At 38.0% G+C, this 20,262-nt stretch overlaps 1 protein-coding gene across 7 annotated transcripts in view; it reads left to right on the top strand.

Moving 5' to 3' along the window:
* Positions 1–20,262, top strand: part of WNK1 (WNK lysine deficient protein kinase 1) — a 156,765-nt gene that overhangs the window by 99,915 nt on the left and 36,588 nt on the right. For 3 of the 7 annotated variants that reach the window (XM_025401988.1, XM_025401987.1, XM_025401986.1), the window contains exons 5-9: positions 3,104–3,192; positions 5,135–5,354; positions 7,188–7,518; positions 8,261–8,448; positions 17,511–17,594. In XM_025401988.1, coding sequence (XP_025257773.1) covers positions 3,104–3,192; positions 5,135–5,354; positions 7,188–7,518; positions 8,261–8,448; positions 17,511–17,594 — 912 coding nt within the window. Of the gene's footprint in view, positions 1–3,103; positions 3,193–5,134; positions 5,355–7,187; positions 7,519–8,260; positions 8,449–11,356; positions 11,615–14,089; positions 15,329–17,510; positions 17,595–20,262 lie in introns of all 7 variants that reach the window. The other 4 variants (XM_025401983.1, XM_025401984.1, XM_025401985.1 and 1 more) reach the window with 3 other exon arrangements.

The raw sequence follows: 20,262 nt of genomic DNA, 5'->3' as shown, positions 1-20,262 counted from the left end.
AGACTTTTAAAATGCTATCAAAGTAATCAGAAGAGCCAATTGTGTTAGCTCACACCAGTAATCCCAGCAGTTTGAGAGGCCAAGGTGGAAGAATCGTTTGAGCCCAGTTCAAGATTAGCCTGGGCAACACAGCAAGACTTTGTTTCTCCAAAAAGACAAAAAATTAGCTGGGCATGGTGACGCACACCTGTAGTCCCAGCTACTTGGGAGGCTGAGGCAGGAGGAGTTTGAGGCTGCAGTGAGCCACAATCCCACCACTGCACTCCAGCCTTGGCAACAGAGCAAGAACTTATTTTCTTTCTTTCTTTTTTTTTTTTTTTTTTTTTTTGAGACAGAGGCTTGCTCGGTCACCCAGGCTGGAGTGCAACGGCTCTGTCTGGGCTCACTGCAACCTCTGCCTCCTGGGTTCAAATGATTCTCCTGCCTCAGCCTCTCAAGCAGCTGGGATTACAGACACCCGCCATCATGCCCAGCTAATTTTTGTAGAGATGGGGTTTTACCATGTTGGCCAGGCTGGTCTCAGGTGATCCGCCTGCCTTGGCCTCCCAAAGTGCTGGGATTATAGACGTGAGCCACCACGCCTGGCCAAGAACTTATCTTTACAAAAAAAAAGTTTATGCAGTTTTTACGTGTTTATTGTAGAAAACTAAAACCAAATGTAAACCAAAATACAGTTGTTCCTCCTTGTCTGGGGAATTGGTTCCAGGACTCCACACTCCTGTGGATACCAAAATTTGAAAATGCTCAAGTTCCAGAAATGTAAAATGACCCATAATATTTACATGTAAAAATTATTTACAATATCTAATACACTGTGAGTGCTATATAAGCTAAGCAGTTGTTATACTGAATTGTTTAGATAATAATGACAGGGAAAAGCCTGTACGTGTTCAGTACAGATGCAGTTTTCTCTTTTAAATTTTCAATTTATAGTTGGTTGAATCCACAGACGTGGAAACCATGAATAAGAAGGGCTAACTGTACTCAGTTTCTGCTACCAGAGAATTTTTAGTGCATGGTATTCATTTTTTTTCTTGCATTTCCTATTTTTGTAAGTCTTAAGTTTGAAATACCAGCTTGCTCAATTAAAGCAGCCTTTGCTTCAGCAGCATTATTTTGTTTTCACTAGAATTATATGAAGATAAAAACAAGCTGGGAAAAACTTAGATGGAGTTTGAAAATTAAGATGAGGAAAATACAGATAGTGATCTTTGTAGTCATTCTCATAAATGAAGCTTGTAAATACATGAATTTAACTTTAGGGTCAGCCCTACTGCACAGCTCCTTGCTGTGAAAAGTTAGCCCTGGGAGTAGAATTCTCCAAATTGGGTCTTTGGAATAATACAATGAGTAATTGAGTATTATCCAGTTTTGGATATAACTCTTGTACTTAAAAGACTTTAGAGCTAATCATTTGATATATTTCATTTATTTCATTTAGATCTATGAGAGATTACATGCGTTTCTGTGATTTATTAGTTACTAATTTTGTTTTACCATATCTGTCATTGAAACTATAGATAATTAGAATTATGTATATTTAATAACTTAACTTTTCTGACCACCCCACCCCAACTCCATTCCCTTTGTTTTATGTGTCTGTTGACTTACAGTGCCCCTTGAACAGCGTATCAGTGCTTCAGCTCTCGATCTGTGTGGTGACTTAGATGAGGTCGGAATAGATGAGATATTTTTCTCTTTCACCCCACCTCTTAGACAGTAGCATTTGGTTCTTACATCTTACGTATATTTTCCACACATTGCTGTTTTGGTTTTGGTTTTGTTTTTAAAGATGGAGTCTTGCTGTGTCGCCAGGCTGGAGTACAGTGGCTCGACCTCGGCTCACTGCAACCTCTGCCTCCCGGGTTCAAGAGATTCTCCTGCCTCAGCCTCCTGAGTAGCTGGGACTACAGGCACGCACTACCATGCCCGTCTAATTTTTGTATTTTTAGTAGAGACGAGGTTTCACCGTGTCGGCCAGGATGGTCTCAATCTCTTGACCTCGTGATCCACCCACCTCGGCCTCCCCAAAGTGCTGGGATGACAGGTGTGAGCCACAGCGCCCAACCTGAAAATTTATTTTTAAAGAATTTATTATCTGGGTATGGTGGCTCACGCCTGTCATCCCAGCACTTTGGGAGGCCGAAGAGGGCAGATCACCTGAGGTCAGGTGTTTGAGACCAGCCTGGCCAACATGGAGAAACCCCCATCCCGTCTCTACTAAAAATAAAAAAATTAGCTGGGCGTGGTGGTGTATACCTGTACTCCCAGCTACTCAAGAGGCTGAGGCAGGAGGATCGTGTGAACCCAGGAGGCAGAGGTTGTAGTGAGCCAAGATCGCACCACTGCACTCCATACTGGCAACAGAGCAAGACTCCATCTCGGGGAAAAATTTTTTAAAAAAAGAAAGAATTTATTTATTCTTTATAAAGATTCTAAGTTATTACTGTGATGACTACTATGTAGTGTCACATGTAATAGTGGTAATGAGTTTTCTTCTGAGATTAATTGCAGAGCTTGTCTTTCGCATGGGTCCAATATTTTACTTTTCAGTGTGTTTTATTTGTGCAGGACAATTTGCCCTTCAGTTATCATACCAAAACAATATAAATCCTCAACTCCTTTGAGTTTGTTAAAGATTACTATGATAATACAATGTCTGCCAAACTAAGCATATGAATTCATGCCCACACATGGGTTTGGTGTTCCAAATAGTTAAATCCTGTATTGATTGATGTGTTTAGGGAACAAGGTTGAACAAAAGATCTTCTAACCGATTAGAACATTTAGCTTTCTTTTTTAGTCAATAACCCTTTACTTGAAACACAGCAGAAGATATTATTAACATCTGCCTAAATTTTTTCATTGCCACATATGGAAGTAAGTGACCCCACTGTCACTGTTCCATGTTTTCTTGTGAAGAGCTAAATTGCCACTACCCAACTGTGACACTGCAGGGTAGTGTGGACCAACTCCTGCAGGCAAATCAGAAAAAAAGCCAGGATAGTAAGAAAGGAACCTAGAAGAACCTTAATTGGAAATTTAAAAAACAAAGGTCAAAGACCCTGCTTTTTATTAATGTATTTCTGTTTATGCTTTTCAGGGGGTGAAGCCAGCCAGTTTTGACAAAGTAGCAATTCCTGAAGTGAAGGAAATTATTGAAGGATGCATACGACAAAACAAAGATGAAAGGTAAGTTGCCTCTTTTGACCTGAGTGATACTTGAGCAAAACCTAAAAAGTAATGTGCTTTGAGTACAATACTCATTCTTCGGTGTATTTAATATTTGTGATTGGTTTCTCTATTTGTGCCTGTAACATTTTTAAAGATAGGGTTTTGTTCATTATGGTTATACAGATGTGATATACTGGAACACTGTAAAAATATGGTTTGGTAGAGTTTCAGTAAACCAGAACCACCATAAACATAGCTACATTCCATGAGAACTACTTACTTAAAACATCAGCATGATTTGTGAAACTCAAAATTAAGAGTTTAGTATCTAACACAGGAAATCTTTCCTTAGTCCTTTACCATTGAATTCTAAATGGTGAAATAAAACCTTGGCTCTTTAAAGTCAACTCAACTATTATAGGTCTGATTTGCTGTCCTTATGCCGGAATTGAAGAAGAGCAAAACACAAAAATTCCTAAGTAAAAAGAGAAGACTTCACCCAGGGGTTAGAAAGAGATGTGGCTTTGTCATTCGTACTAACAGAGGAGTTTTCTTAGAGGAGTAGCAAGTATCCGATCTCCCATATAGCTGATTCATCACCCGTTAGGCATGGTGAAGGTCCAGTGTCTGCTTTTGGAAAACAGTCTATCTTTGCCACCCCCTTCCATCCTCCAAAAAAGAAAAAGGAGACCAGCTAGTACAAATATAAATTGCAAATTGAGCATAATCAACCACCTGAAGAATGAGAGCAACCAGATAGATCAACCAAATTAAAGAATTCCGTCATTTCACCTCTCCAGTCTCGTTCTTTTTATAACATCATTATTTAGGAGAGCTTAACTTCATGGTTTTTAAGGCTGTATTAAGTAAAAATTTAGTTTGAGTTTTCATTTGTATATATGCTGGGTCATTAAATCTCTTCAAGAACTTTTTTTTTTTTTTACTATAAATAAAGGAATGTTTGTTTCAACTCTTTTTTTTTTTTTTTTTTTGACATAGTCTTGTTCTGTCACCTAGGCTGGAGTACAGTGGCACAGTCTCAGCTCACTGCAACCTCTGCCTCCCGGGTTCAAGTAATTCTCCTGTCTCAGCCTCCTGAGTAGCTGGAACTATAGGCGCACATCACCACGCCCGGCTAATTTTTGTATTTTTAGTAGAGACGGGGTTTCACCATATTGGTCAGGCAGGTCGCGGACTCCTGACCTGAGGTGAACCACCCACCTTGGCCTCCCAAAGTACTGGGATTTCAGGTGTGAGTCACTGCACCCAGCCTGTTTCAACTCTTGATGGAGCAGCTTATTAGATTATTGGCATATTGAAATCATTTTATCTTAAGACTGTTTCGCAATCAGACTTCTGCTTGCCCAGTACACAAATTATTGAACAAGGATTAAGAGAACTTATTGGTGTAAATAAAGCTTACTGTGTTAGAAGGTACCAAACTAGAAACAAAAATATTTATTTTCTAGTTTTTATTTCAGCATTTACACCTTTTATGACTGTGAGCAAGATTCTCAACCTTTCTGCGCCTCCATTTCCCAATAATCAGGAGATGATATTGAATTGGGTGTTGGTCAACAAGATCATAAATTTGAAGATTTATGTTACTTATAAAATGCTATATAAATGATCATGTGGTATTTTGAAGCTTTAATAGAGCCAATTGTGTTAGCTCACCATTACTTAGTATACTATTACTAAAGTGATCATTGGATTTAAAAATTATCACTATCAGTTCTTATTCATGAATGAGATTGTTATGATGTTTTATAACTTGAGAGTAAACCTCTGTAGTTACCATTCAAATGCAGCAATGTAAAAATGAGTTATAAACTTTCCCATGTATTTTTTCCCATTTTTTTTCTTCTGTGAATAACAATAATTGGCCACATTTGAAAATTATTTTTTCAAACTAATGGTGTTTTATTTTTGTTCCTTTTCTTTCCCCTCTGTTTGGAAGATATTCCATCAAAGACCTTTTGAATCATGCCTTCTTCCAAGAGGAAACAGGAGTACGGGTAGAATTAGCAGAAGAAGACGATGGAGAAAAAATAGCCATAAAATTATGGCTACGTATTGAAGATATTAAGAAATTAAAGGGAAAATACAAAGACAATGAAGCTATTGAGTTTTCTTTTGATTTAGAGAGAGATGTCCCAGAAGATGTTGCTCAAGAAATGGTAAATTGACATTAACTAGCCATTTAAAAATTGATCTAGACTTATATACATCGATACTATTATTAAGCAAAAAAGCAGTTGATAAAGTGCTGTGTGTGACATATCCCATTGACAGAAAATTGTGATGGCCCTAAAAGTTATCTTTGATTAGTAGGATTTTCCAGTGTGTGTTTTTTGTTTTTTGTTTTTTGTTTTTTTAACTCCCTTCTTTGTATTGCTTTTATAATGGGTGTTAGATTTTATAGTCTTTTTTAAAAGTAAATTTTTTTTTTTTGAGGGAGAGAGAGACAGGGTCTTGCTCTGTCACCAGGCTGGAGTGCAGTGGCCTGATAATCACAGCTTACTGCAGCCTTAAACTCCTGAACTCAAGCAGTCCTTCTGCCTCAGCCTCCCAGGAAGCTGGGACCATAGGGATGTGCCACTACGCCTGACTAGTTTTTGTATTTTTAGTATAGGCAGGCGTGATCCTCCCACCTCAGCCTCCCAAAGTGCTGGGAGTACAGGTGTGAGCCACTTCGCCTGGCCAAAAGTTATTTTTGAGAAAATATGTAGAGAGAGATATATATACATAGGGATAGATGGATGAGATAGATAGGTAGAACTAGTAGAATGCATTCCAAAGTCATTTGAAAAGTCTGTAAGATTGAGTGACTCCCAGTTTATATAAGCATCATTCATTTAGAATGACAAGTTACGTTTCTACATATTGGTGCATTTGCCTTTGATCAGTTATCTGGATGAACCCTATAAACAGACATAGGACCATGAATTGTTTTTACTTTGAAGAGAGTTTTCCTAATCAAATATTAGTAGGAAGCCTTTGATGTATTATTATTTGAAGTATGTCTAAAAGATCACTCTTCCAAAGGAAACCCTTCCCCAAATTTATGCTTGCCATAGTGCCCAAAATAGCTAATTATTATGGAAAGATAACTCAGAATATCTCTACTCAGATTTATAAGAACCATTCAAAAGTGGTAGTTGCCTCTGGGAAGAGATCAGGTATGAGTTACTTGTGTTTAACTGTTAGTTGTTTGTATTATCTGAGCTTTTTGGCTTTTTTGGAGGGGAGGAGGAGTGTTAAATCTTCATATTCGTACCACAGTTGTTTTATCAGATTAAGTGGTTGCCTTTTAAAAGAAAGTAAAATCAACACAGGTTAATGTTAATTGTTACAAGTGAGGGGGAAATACAGTGAATAGAACAGAGTACCTTACTTGGTTTAGGAACTGAGGTTTTAGTTGCCCCATTGTTTTGTTGTTTGTTATAAGGAGTGAAGGTATACCTACCCTTCGAGTTTCTGCAAAAATGGCCGGGCACGGTGGCTCAAGCCTGTAATCCCAGCACTTTGGGAGGCCGAGACGGGCGGATCACGAGGTCAGGAGATAGAGAACATCCTGGCTAACACGGTGAAACCCCGTCTCTACTAAAAAATACAAAAAATTAGCCGGGCGAGGTGGCGGGCGTCTGTAGTCCCAGCTACTCGGGAGGCTGAGGCAGGAGAATGGCGGGAACCCGGGAGGCGGAGCTTGCAGTGAGCTGAGATCCGGCCACTGCACTCCAGCCTGGGCGACAGAGCGAAACTCCGTCTCAAAAAAAAAAAAAAAAAAAAATGGTGGTACCCACTCCTCAGGTATCTACAAAGATGGTAGGGAAATGCATAATGCAGACCAGGAATTTTACAGTTCGGTTAAGGCCAGTCCTGAGAGAATTCTTTGTTCCTCCTCTTCTCGACTTTTTTACAATGCCTTTTTTTGGGCGGTGGGGGGGCGAATGGGCGGGTGGTGTTTTCTTTCAGTATACTACTGCTTAATATACCCTTTTATTCTGTAGGTAGAGTCTGGTTATGTCTGTGAAGGTGATCATAAGACCATGGCTAAAGCTATCAAAGACAGAGTATCATTAATTAAGAGAAAACGAGAGCAGCGGCAGTTGGTACGGGAGGAGCAAGAAAAAAAAAAGCAGGAAGAGAGCAGTCTCAAACAGCAGGTAGAACAATCAAATGCTTCCCAGACAGGAATCAAGCAGCTCCCTTCTGCTAGCACCGGCGTACCTACTGCTTCTACCACTTCAGCTTCAGTTTCTACACAAGTAGAACCTGAAGAACCCGAGGCAGATCAACATCAACAGCTACAGTACCAGCAACCCAGTATATCTGTGTTATGTACGTATCTTGGGAAGTGGACAGATAGGCTAATGATTCTCCTAATTGGTTTTTTTAGCTTCTTGTTATTTTGCATTGGCTTCTTGGTTTTGAATTATGAATCCTACTATTATACAAAATTTGAAATGGTTGTTGTCTAGCTTCGCTTGATTCTTATATCTGTGACTAGGAGAATAGAAGGATGGGGTGGTAAGGAAATGTGATTAGGATACAAAATAATTTTATAAACTCCAACATCCTGGAGGTTTCAATTTGTAGATTTCTACTTTTCACAATTTATTTAAATAAAATGGAATTAATAATGAAGAATGAAGCGGCCTGGCTACTAAAATTGAACCCATCAGTCTGGTTGAGCTCTTTTAGCAAAGCTGAGTGGTGTATAGACTAAAAACTAATGAGAACACTGGTTATTAATTTAATTACCTGTTTAACACTGAGAACCTTCTGGCCTCCATACTTTGAAAGCTGTGTCAAATTTAAGGCTTATAGTGTTCCATGTTGTTTCCCTTAGTCTTCAGGTGATAAGATTCTGTGATAGCCATATGGATTCCTCATTTAAATATAGAAATCTAAGGAATATGGCTGTAATTCATTTTTTATTTAGTTCAAATCTGTGCAAAGAATAACTAGTTACCCCTAATATAATGGGTCTAAAATATGAGAAAATGTGAACCTCCGTTTTGTGATTTGTCTTTCTCTCTCTTTTTCCTTTTTTTTTTTGGGTGATTCATTTTTCCTTCAGCTGATGGGACAGTTGACAGTGGTCAGGGATCCTCTGTCTTCACAGAATCTCGTGTGAGCAGCCAGCAGACAGTTTCATATGGTTCCCAACATGAACAGGCACATTCTGCAGTCACAGTCCCAGGGCATGTACCTTCTGCTGTCCAAGCACAATCTCAGCCCCATGGGGTATATCCACCCTCAAGTGTGGTAAGTAAATGCTTAAGGGAATGTAATACTACAGTGAGGGCCAATGGATAGTCTGCTAAATTAAAATTCTTTGTACAAACCAAGTAGCAGTATGAGTCTGAAGTAGAAAATATAAAATGCTGTATCTCTAAAGGCTTATTCTAGAGTATAATTAGAGTAGTCCTGGTAGAGTAGGATATAGACATTAATGTGTGGGCATTAGCTGAACTGCCTACATGAAGCAACTACATACAAGATTTAGACTAGTCTGCATTTTTACTAAAGGTAATGCTCTCTTTAGCACTTGAGTTGAAACTATTCACAGCAATAAAAGCTGGACGTACAAATGTTTTGCGGGTGGGGCAAGGAGAGTTTTTCAAAAGCTTGTTAAAATAATTACTAAGTATTTCCTGTAAGATTCCGTATTGTACAAAACACAGGTAAGACCTTCAAACCATTATAGAATGCTGCATGTGGGTACTCTAGATTGAGGGAATCCTTTATTTGAATGACTGTTTAATTTAGCGCTTGTGTTGAGTTAATCATCAGTTGCTGTGTGTGTTCCTGCCTTTTAAAGTCTGTGTTGGACACAAGTTCTTTCCCTAGTATATGTTCTTTTGCTTTTTCCCTTTAGTTGGTAACTGTTTTATTACTGATTTCAGAATCAACTTATGGAAATTATTTCCTGAAACATTTTATGCTTGTACACACAGACACACACACACACACACACACACACACACACAAAATTATCCTATGTTTTACATTAGGCACTCTTGCTTCTCATATAGAGAATGTTAAAGTAGATCATCAGATAATACCCCATTTCTTCTGTTGACCTCAGAGGAAAATAAAATACGTCATCTGCCTCTGAAAGGTACTAGAAAATAAGTAACTTGTCACCGTATAACACTTGTTTAGTGAGATCTTTAAGCAGACAGATTTCCCCCTCCTTCTCAGAAAGCTTTTAATCTAAACTTTGTGGAATTCTTGCCCTTCTTTAAATGAAAATCTTTGTTAAGAAAATACTTCTGCTTGTTCTGATTTTTTTATCCTACAGCTTGGAATAAAAGATGTTCATTTGTTTCAGAGTCCATTTAATCCTGCTTTGGCTAGGTCTCAAGATGAATGGCCACAATAACACAAATAAAAAACAACTAATGTACTAATTTTTTTTTAACAATCTACTTTCTCTCTTTAAAGTAATTAAGTGAGGGTAGGATAGAAGAACTTTATAAAGGCTGCACAGAAAATATATTTTTGTGTTCTGACAAATATTACTTGTCAGCATTTCTTGTCAGTTTCTACTTTTAATTGATTTTTTTCTGGATTATTATAACTAGATTTTGCTAAAACTCTTGTTTTTTTAAATTTTCTCTTGTCTGGACTCATCATGGGGGAGCATTAGTTCTCTGTTTTAGAAAGCAAGTAGAATGACGTGAAGATACTAAGTATTTGAGCCACTAATACAGCCATGTTTGTTGATGCTCTAAAAGCAGACGTTCTTGCTTTTTAATGACAGTATTCTATGGAGGTATTATGAAGACTTATTAAATATTGAGAATTTAAAAATTTGTCTAATTCTATTCTTGTCTCATTTCAGGAATGTGGCTTACAATAATATAGACAAATTATAAGTGAAATTTTAGAAATTAGAATAAAAGAAATAAGGCTGGAGAGAAATTAAAACAGGAGTGAACTAAATAATCATATGATGATTTTTAAATCCTTACTATTGGTGGGCCACAGATTTGACCCAAAGCATTCTACACAGCCAAGTTTTGGAAATGAAAACAGTTTTCATAGTTCACAACATCTAAAAGGAAAATAACAGTCTTATTCAAGACAACCTTTATAGTATTGCTCATACTGCCTTATAACTGTATTAAACCCTGTGCCTGAAAATTTTTTTAAGTTATTCTTTTTTTTTTTTTTTTTTTTTTGACAGAGTCTCATTCTGTCTCCCAGGTGGGAATACAGTGGCATGATCTTGGCTCACTGCAACTTCCACCTCCTGGGCTCAAGCGATTCTCCTGCCTCAGCCTCCCCAATAGCTAAGATTACAGGCACCCGTCACCATGCCCAGCTAATTTTTGTATTTTTTTATTAGAGACCCAATTTCACCGTGTTGGCTAGACTGGTCTCGAACTCCTGACCTCAAGTGATCCACCTGCCTCGGCCTCCCAAAGTGCCAGGATTTACAGGTGTGAGCCACCACGCCCAGCCTAAATTATTCTTCAGAGATCCAGATTGAAGATATTCTCCCATTAATTACTTTGTAAAAGTACAAAATATTTCCTATATCCAGTTGTGAATTTCTTCTAGAAAGCCAAACTTTTTCCTAGTAGTAGATCATGACTTTTTACCTTTACAAATAAAGAGTGGCAAGTATAAGAAATACTGTGAGCCAGCAACTTTCCATCTCATGTCTTCTAAAATAGAAATGAGAGTCTTTTTCTGAGGTTTCCAGAGCTCTCGCAAAATAATCCAATCTTAAAATTCTCTGTATCTTTTAATGTACTTTAAACTAATAGAATTCATTCTTGTTGAATCTTAAGTTTGCCAAAGTTGCAAGCTAATATTCATTGCTTTCCCTGTCTGCACCCTTCAGTCAGCTGGTCATTCTTAAATTCATACACTCATAACACTTGGTGTTATTTCAGAATATTTAGCATGATAATTGATCATTATCATGATCATTCATTAAAAAAACCTGTACTTGACTGACAACCTAGAATAGTTGTGAATAGTTGTGATCTGTCAGATGTGCTATGTTGAGTTATAGCTCTCCTCAAAAAAAAACTGACTTTGTGGAATTGGGAGAGGATGGAACATTTCTTTATGCAACTATGCCCTGTTATCATTGTACTTTTGTTTATTTTGTTTTCAAAGTACTGTGTTTTCATGTGTGTGTTTGTTTTCTGTTTAGCCTCGTCGTGGCCGTAGCATGTCGGTTTGTGTTCCCCATCTTTCTGCTGTTCCCTCTCTGTCCCGCATCTCTCCCAGTGCTCCTTCCACCCCACCACCAGTGCTGTCTGCACCTCTTTCTCCTTCCCTCCTTCGGACTGCCCCTGAGGAAACTTTTGCCGAAAAGCTTTCTAAAGCATTGGAGAGTGTCCTGCCTATGCACTCTGCCTCTCAGCGCAAGCACCGACGCTCCAGCCTGCCTTCCCTCTTTGTCAGTACTGTATGTAACTGTAAACTTCTGACAAATGAACAATTATTACCAATGAATACATCCAGGCAACAAGAATTTTAATTAAAATTGAATAAAGAACAGGACTAAACTCAGTTATATTATGCTTCTGGGATACCAGTTATTCCTATAGGAAACTTTTTTTGTAATGAGGCTCTAAGGGGGAATAAAAAGCAAGGAGGTAATGAGAGAGAATACTTATAATGTCCTTGGCACATACCAGCATGTGTCCAATAAAATTTACCTTTTATTATATCTTCCTATTTCCTATCAACATAAAATTCTTTCATTTTCATATTCTAGTTTTAAAAGTATTACTTAATTTTAAAGTTATTGCCTTAATCAGAAGCAAATTTTATCAAACATTACCCAAACATTTTTTCTCCTCACTTTATTCTAAGGAGACACTAATGAAACTGGATGAGTCCTTTTTTTTTTTTTAATAACCTTAGTCAGCAAAGGCTAACCTTGGAGTGAACATTTATTTTAATTTAATCATTTATGTAAGATGATGTGTCAGCAAACCGAAGGGCACATAATGTTCCCCCATGGGAGTATTTTCCCTTAGCTTTCAGCCTAAGGTGGGACTGTAGCTCTTTGTGTGACTTTCTTTGGCTGCATTAATGTTTATAAAAGATATATTTCTTAAAATTATTTTAAGCATGGGGGTTCTTACTGCTGCTTTTCCAAATAAAGAGTATAGTTAACTTTCTGACTAGCAACCCTAGAATTTTCTGATTTTTACTTAGGAGAATGAAGAACTGTACAATATTATGGCTTTGAGACATACCATGAGTAAATAACAATAAAATGAGCATTCTTATTGAAAATAGAAATCCTCTTTTAGCTATTGTGAACAGTTGATCTACTTTGCCAGCTCGATAAGGATCTTTCCTATGGAAGAATGAAACTGAATTATTTTAAAAGGGGGAGTCTGTGATAGTAAATTATTTGCTTATTTATTTATTTATTGGAGGTGGAATCTTGCTCTGTTGCCAGGCTGCAGTGCAGTGGCATGATCTCGACTCACGGCAACCTCTGCCTCCCGGGTTCGAGTGATTCTCCTGCCTCAGCCTCCTGAGTAGCTCGGACTACAGGCGCATGCCCCCACACCCAGCTAATTTTTGCATTTTAGTAGAGATGGGTTTCACCATGTTTGGCCAGGATGGTCTCGATCTCCTGACCTTGTGATCCACCCCCTTCAGCCTCCCACAGTGCTGGGATTATAGGCGTGAGCCATCGCTCCCAGCCGATAGTGATTTATTATAGTGTATATTGTTTGCATTTGGCAAGCTATGTTTCTAAATTTAGTCTTAAATCTAGAACTGCTTCTTGAATAAAAAGTGCTATCAAATAAAATTGGCTGTCATTTATATTACCCTTGTCAGTTGATTTGAATACCAGGATGTCAGAATCAGAAAATTCATGGTTACAGCCAGGCTTGGTGGCTCATGCCTCTAATCCTAGCACTTTGGGAGGCCGAAGTGAGCAGATCACCTGAGGTCAGGAGTTTGAGACCAGCCTGGCCAACATGGCAAAGCACGTCTCTACTAAAAATACAAAAATTAGCTGGACGTGGTGGCACATGTGTGTAGTCCCAGCTATTTGGGAGGCTGAGGCAGGAGAATCCCTTGAACCCAGGAGGCGGAGGTTGCAATGAGCCAAGATTGTGTCACTGCACTCCAGCCTGGGCGACAGAGCAAGACTCTATCTCAAAAAAAGAAAAAAGAAATTTCATGGTTATGCAACTCTTATTTAGGATCAGAAAAGTGGACATTTTGTGATTTAACTCTGTAACATGTTTCGTGTAGTAAAAATATAGTAAAACTATTAATCATCTAGTTTGGGATAGATAGGAGAAAGACATAACTGTCACTAGTCAAATTATATATCTTTTACTATCTACCAAAAATCTCTTCTGATTTCTAGTTAGAAGGCATACTATTAATTGATAAGAAAATAACACTGAAGGCCTCTAACATATCACAGTATAATAAGTATATAGGGCAAGTTAGTTCACTTTAAATTAAATTAAGTTAAATTAAATTAAAGCACACTTCTTACAGTATAGAACTAGTCGGGCTTTTATGCCTTGTTTTAGTTCTTATTCTTTAACTCTTTTTCTGTTGATATAATTTACATTAATGCTTAAGAGTAAACTTTAAGTGTGGGTAAAAACGAAATAATTACTTACAAAGCTTAATTCTTCATTTCCTTTGAGAGAAAAGTTATGGAAAAGCAGCTCTTATCTAAAGCAAAGAGCCCACAGATTGATTTCATTGGCCCTGGATGTATTTAATGGGTTTTTACTGTGCACATAATTTCCAGAAGCATTGTTATTTATTTATTAATTATAAATTTGGTGTAACCATTTCATAGGGTTACACAAAACTACCCAGTTGTGCATGTCTGATGTAATTTCACATATGAATGTATGAATTACTTGTCTTATTCATGTTGATACAGCCTCAGTCCATGGCGCATCCGTGTGGGGGGACCCCAACATACCCAGAATCACAGATATTTTTCCCAACTATTCATGAACGTCCAGTTTCTTTCTCACCACCTCCCACCTGCCCACCGAAAGTAGCCATTTCCCAGCGGCGTAAGAGCACCTCCTTCCTGGAAGCCCAAACTCACCACCTCCCACCCCTGCTGAGGACTGTCGGCCAGAGTCTTCTTCCGCCTGGGGGCAGCCCAACTCACTGGACACCAGAGGCTGTAGTTATGCTGGGTACTACAGCCAGTAGAGTAACTGGAGAGTCATGTGAGATACAGGTCCATCCTATGTGTGAACCATCTCAAGTTTACAGTGATTATAGACCTGGACTAGTACTTCCAGAAGAAGCTCACTATTTTATTCCTCAGGAAGCAGTGTATCTAGCTGGGGTACATTACCAGGCCCGGGTGGCAGAACAGTATGAGGGCATTCCATACAACTCATCAGTACTGTCAAGTCCTATGAAACAGATACCTGAACAGAAGCCAGTACAAGGGGGCCCTACTTCAAGTTCTGTCTTTGAATTTCCATCTGGACAGGCTTTCCTGGTAGGACACCTTCAGAATCTAAGATTAGATTCTGGATTGAGTCCAGGATCTCCCCTCTCTAGTATTTCTGCACCTATCAGTACAGATGCTACACGTTTGAAATTTCACCCTGTCTTTGTTCCTCATTCTGCACCCGCTGTGTTAACTCATAACAATGAGAGCAGAAGCAACTGTGTATTTGAATTTCATGTTCACACACCAAGCTCCTCTTCAGGAGAAGGAGGTGGAATTTTACCTCAGCGTGTTTACCGAAATCGGCAGGTTGCAGTGGACTTGAATCAAGAAGAACTGCCTCCTCAATCAGTTGGATTACATGGCTACCTGCAGCCTGTGACTGAAGAAAAGCATAATTACCATGCCCCAGAATTGACCGTTTCTGTGGTAGAGCCTATCGGACAGAACTGGCCAATAGGAAGCCCAGAATATTCCAGTGATTCCTCACAAATCACTTCTTCAGACCCCAGTGATTTTCAGTCACCTCCCCCTACAGGGGGAGCAGCTGCATCTTTTGGCTCTGACGTCTCATTACCCTTTATCCATCTGCCTCAGACAGTGTTACAAGAATCCCCACTTTTCTTCTGTTTCCCCCAAGGAACCACATCTCAGCAGGTCTTAACTGCCTCATTTTCTTCAGGAGGATCTGCACTTCATCCACAGGTTATAGGAAAACTTCCACAATTATTTTAAACTACCCTACTTTGCACCACAACATTTAAATTTTCTATTCCTCATTTCCCTGAATCATGGATTTTTGAGAAATATTGTTTAATTTTATCAGTAGAGTTTCCCCATCTTTGGAGGGTTGTGAACTACATATATGTATGTAAAAACAAAATATGAGAGAAGCTACCTGATTTACCTATTATATGTGAAAACCGGTGGAAAAAAGAACACAAAAACTAGAATTTTAGTCATTCATCAAAATCAATGACTTCTATCCCTATGCACATTATTTTCAACCAGTAGTGAAAATGCAAGTGTATATATTGTATGGTTGACCCAGCATTATTTAGGAATACAAATCTTAAATATTACTTTCTTCCTCCAAACAAGTTTTTTAAAAATAGGGTAAATTTTTTTTTCTGTAAAATATAAAAAAGAGGAAAATAGGGAATGCTTTTTTTGGAGTAGTAGTAATAATACACAGAATTTTCATTAGTGTAGAAGGATCTAAAAAGACAAAATATATCTTACGGGAACAAAAAAAGATAGAAAAGGAAACAGTTTAGGAATTTGCCTTAAATGAAAATGCCTTTTTAAAATGGCATCAGTCAAGCAAGTTGCTGTGTATTATTATATGTCCAAATAAAATGCTAATTCATAAAATTAAGGACTGATTCTAATTTCTAGCAACTAACAATCTAGTGGGTGGTGGGCTTTTTTTTGTTATAAGAATTTGTGATATGTTGCAAGCTAAGGAACAGTAGACATCTCAGGCCTTGTATTTTCTTCAACAAATTTGATTTTAGTTATTTATGTGTATGAGCATATACACACTTAGCATATAAAGACAATGTAATGAACGTAATAGAATTCAAAAGTACAGTCAGTGTTTACTGTTTCATATATTCATTTGGTATATTTTATCAAATGTGTACATCTTGTAAAATCCACGTAGAAGACTATGCAGTGATATATTGAAGACATTTGGATATCATACATATTCTACTCTTTTAAAAAGTACTATGTGTTGTTCTTCCTATGTTCTTCCCTCATCAGGAGCATAAACAACTCCCAAAATTACACAAATTATCAATTATTTAGAGTTGTACTAAGACACAAAAAGATCCAGAAGCTTGAAAACTATACATGGGCACATCAGTATTCAAGTTGCAGCCCCTATTATAAATATTAATGTATTGCCAGTAATTAGACTTTCCAAAGTAAAAAATACCAGGTGGTTAATGTATAGACATACTACAGAAGGAATCAATGCTTACAATAGTTAAGCTGCAGTGGAATGTGATATTATATCCATGTAAGCTTTAAGGAACCCCTTCTAAACTGAAATGGAATGACAAAAGTGGTAGCCTTTTCATTTCTTTAACGTACCTATATATAGTCCTGCATTCATTTCTCACTTTCTCATTTGTTTTAATTTGGACTTCTCAATAATCAGAACGCTCTAGTTGGGGTTTCTCAGACTCAACGCTGTTGACATCTGAGGTTGGATAATTCTTTGTTGTGGTGGACTGTTCTATGTATTGTAGGATATTTAGCAACATCCTTGGTTTATACCTCCTAAATACTAGTAGCAGCCATCTCCCTCACTTGTGACAACCAGAAGTATCTCCACATATTGCCCAGTGCCCCCCTGGGGGTGGCACTGTTGCTGCTGGATAGCAATGATCATCCTAGGTACTTAGCAGTTGATGATGATAACAGATTTTTTGATACTTTTGATAAAAGTCATTGTGGCACTATAAGAAGTATTACCAAATTAGCATTACCAAATACCTTTCTTTAATTTTTCAGCTAAATTTCAGATTGATAGTATTAACACTTTGTTCCTGATTATTGTATTTCTAATAACAAATTTTATTATGAATCTGACTATTCTAGCCAGCTAAAATTACAGCCTGAGCAGCATTGACAGCTTAGGTTTTCACTATCAGTGGGTTTTGCATGGGTTGGGATTAGAACATGTTGTGTGATATGATCCTTCTCTAAATTTTTCTTACAAAAGATGACCCCGAGGCCTCTCCCATACATGATCAGGTTAATGTTTCATTTTGATCAAGCAAACTCTGAGGAGATTAAATATTCATTGCAAAAGCCTGACCTCTATACACTTACTTTAAGCCTTCTCTAATTTGTTGTGTTCACTTCTTTCCTTCAGGCACAGGGGCAGAGCCAGGGTCAGCCATCCTCAAGTAGCTTAACAGGGGTTTCATCTTCCCAACCCATACAACATCCTCAGCAGGTGAGAACAATGCATTGCAACATTTTATGGATTAGCAGTGGCCAGAACACTATTTTAACATTTGTGATTCGTGATATAAATGGCCTGCTAAGGAAAATTAAGAGGCATACCATGTCTTGTGTTCAATAACAAAGAAAAGACGTTTTTTCTGAAACACATTTTCTGTGTTTCACTGAAACAGAAAATGTGTTTCAGAAAAAATCTCTTTTTTTTTCTTTAATGTGCTTTTGAACAATTTAGTAGACATACATTATTACTGATATAATTGTCTTTTTTTAAAAGAGGATTCTACCCCCTTTTTTTTTTTTTTTGGAGACAGAGTCTCACTCTGTCACCCAGGCTGGAGTGCAGTGGTGCAATCTTGGCTCACTGCAACCACTGCCTCCCAGGTTCAAGCAATCCTCCCACCTCAGCTTCTCACATAGCTGGGACTACAGGTGCCTGCCACCACGCTCAGCTAATTTTTGTATTTTTTAGTAGAGATGGGGTTTCACCATGCTAGCCAGGCTGGTCTCACACTCCTGACCTCAGGTGATCCACCTGCCTCGGCTTTCCAAAGTGCTGGGATTACAGGCATGTGCCACCTCACCCAGCCTGGATTCTACACATAATTTACGGTACAAAGAATATGTCATTCCTTTTCTTTTTTTTTCCCACTGCTTGCAGCAGTGATTTGTCATTACCTTCATTGTGCTTGCCTCTACTAATCCTGCATTTCTTTTTAATTATTTCTAATCTTAGAATGATATGTCAGATTTTACACTAAGAAGTATCTAATAAAAGCCTAAGAACAATTACTTCAGGAACTTTTTTTAAAATATTTATTTATTTATTTATTTAATTTATTTTTTTTTTTGAGATGGAGTCTCGCTCTGTCGCCCAGGCTGGAGTGCAGTGGCCGGATCTCAGCTCACTGCAAGCTCCGCCTCCCGGGTTCACGCCATTCTCCTGCCTCAGCCTCCCGAGTAGCTGGGACCACAGGCACCCGCCACCTCGCCCGGCTAGTTTTTTGTATTTTTTAGTAGAGACGGGGTCTCGATCTCCTGACCTCGTGATCCGCCCATCTCGGCCTCCCAAAGTGCTGGGATTACAGGCTTGAGCCACTGTGCCAGGCCAATATTTATTTATTTATTTATTTATTTATTTATTTTGAGACAGCCTTGCTCTGTTGCCCAGGCTGGAGTGCAGTGGTGCAATCTTGGCTTACTGCAACTTCCACTTCCCAGGTTCAAGCGATTCTCATGCCTCAGCCGCCCTAGTAGCTGGGACTACAGGTGCATGCCACTATGCCCAGCTAATTTTTGTATTATGTTCTACTTATGCCCAGCTAATTTAGCAGAGATGGGTTTCACCATGTTGGCCAGGCTGGTCTTAAACTCCTGACCTCAAGTGATCCACCTGCTTTGGCCTCTCAAAGTGCTGGGAGCCACCGCACCTGGCCAAAATAATTTTAACTTCTGCTTTGGGGGGATTGTTCCAGAAAGTTCAAGGAATTCAAGAGATTAGTGTAATCCAGATACATCCAACAATAAAACTGGTAATTCTAAAATTAAAGATTTATAGTCACTGATACTAGTTAATAGTAATTATTTGCAAGGGAATAATGCATTTTTGGCATAATTGAATACTTATTAGCTATTCGACATAAAATTCATAGCCACTATGTGTGTAATGCAAACTTCCTAATGATAGTTCTCCATGTGGGTTTTCTAATCACCAAACTCTAAACTGGCTTCTGGTTCTATTCGTTTTTAGTTTTGAAACAAAGTTTTCAATTCTTAATTACAAATGGCCCTCTTTCAGTCCAACATTTGGTCATGTAGTCATTCGATACTGGTTTAAGATCAGGAGTTGCTTGTACAAGATGAAAATCACTTAAAGGCACTTTCTACAAAAATAATTGATTAGTTTGGTTATACATGCATTCACTCTGTGATCAGTACCTCTGTAGAACTGAAGGGCTGGGATTTACATGCTTTGTTTTGTACCTGTCCTTTCTTTCAAGACTGGTTAAATTCAAGTAAACATATTTTTGCCAACCTTAACAAAATCTGTTTTATTCTGTTAACAGTTCCTAATTAGAATGCAAATTACAAGTCACATAAAGCTGGTTGAGAACAGAAGTGCAGAGTACTAATCTCCTAACTTGCTTATCTTTGGATGTAGACCAACACCAGTGAACTGAGCAAATTGTATGTGCTCTGTTCTTTCTTTTCCAAAGGAATTTGTTATATGTCTTGTCTTTGGGGATATACATGTATACTTACTACCAAATGAAGAAGATAATGAAATAATTCATTGAGTTTCATGGTAAGAAAGAGTGTGAGAATAGAAGAGAGCAGTACCATAAATGTCAAGTTAAAAGAATTAGGTAGCTCCCTCTCCTGGAGAAAAAATATGGCTAAATGCTATCTCTACAGCAGAGACAAAAATTAATTATTTGTTTCAGTGATGTTTTTGTTTTAGGTGCTTTTATAGCATGTGTTGTAGAATCATAAAATTGAGCCCTTGATATATATAAGAAGTATATTCAGTCTAGAATAATTAACTTCTCCAAGGTCACCTGGATAATAAAGGAGCTAGCTACAAATTATAACCCAGAATTTAAGATTCCTAGAATAGTTTCGTTTCTTCCATTTTAAATAAAGTTCTACAGGGACTTAATGAT

Source organism: Theropithecus gelada, chromosome 11 (genome assembly GCF_003255815.1).
Source record: "Theropithecus gelada isolate Dixy chromosome 11, Tgel_1.0, whole genome shotgun sequence".
Lineage (NCBI taxonomy): Eukaryota > Metazoa > Chordata > Mammalia > Primates > Cercopithecidae > Theropithecus > Theropithecus gelada.
Note: the sequence above shows the minus strand (reverse complement) of the source record. Positions and strands in the feature narration are given on the sequence as shown.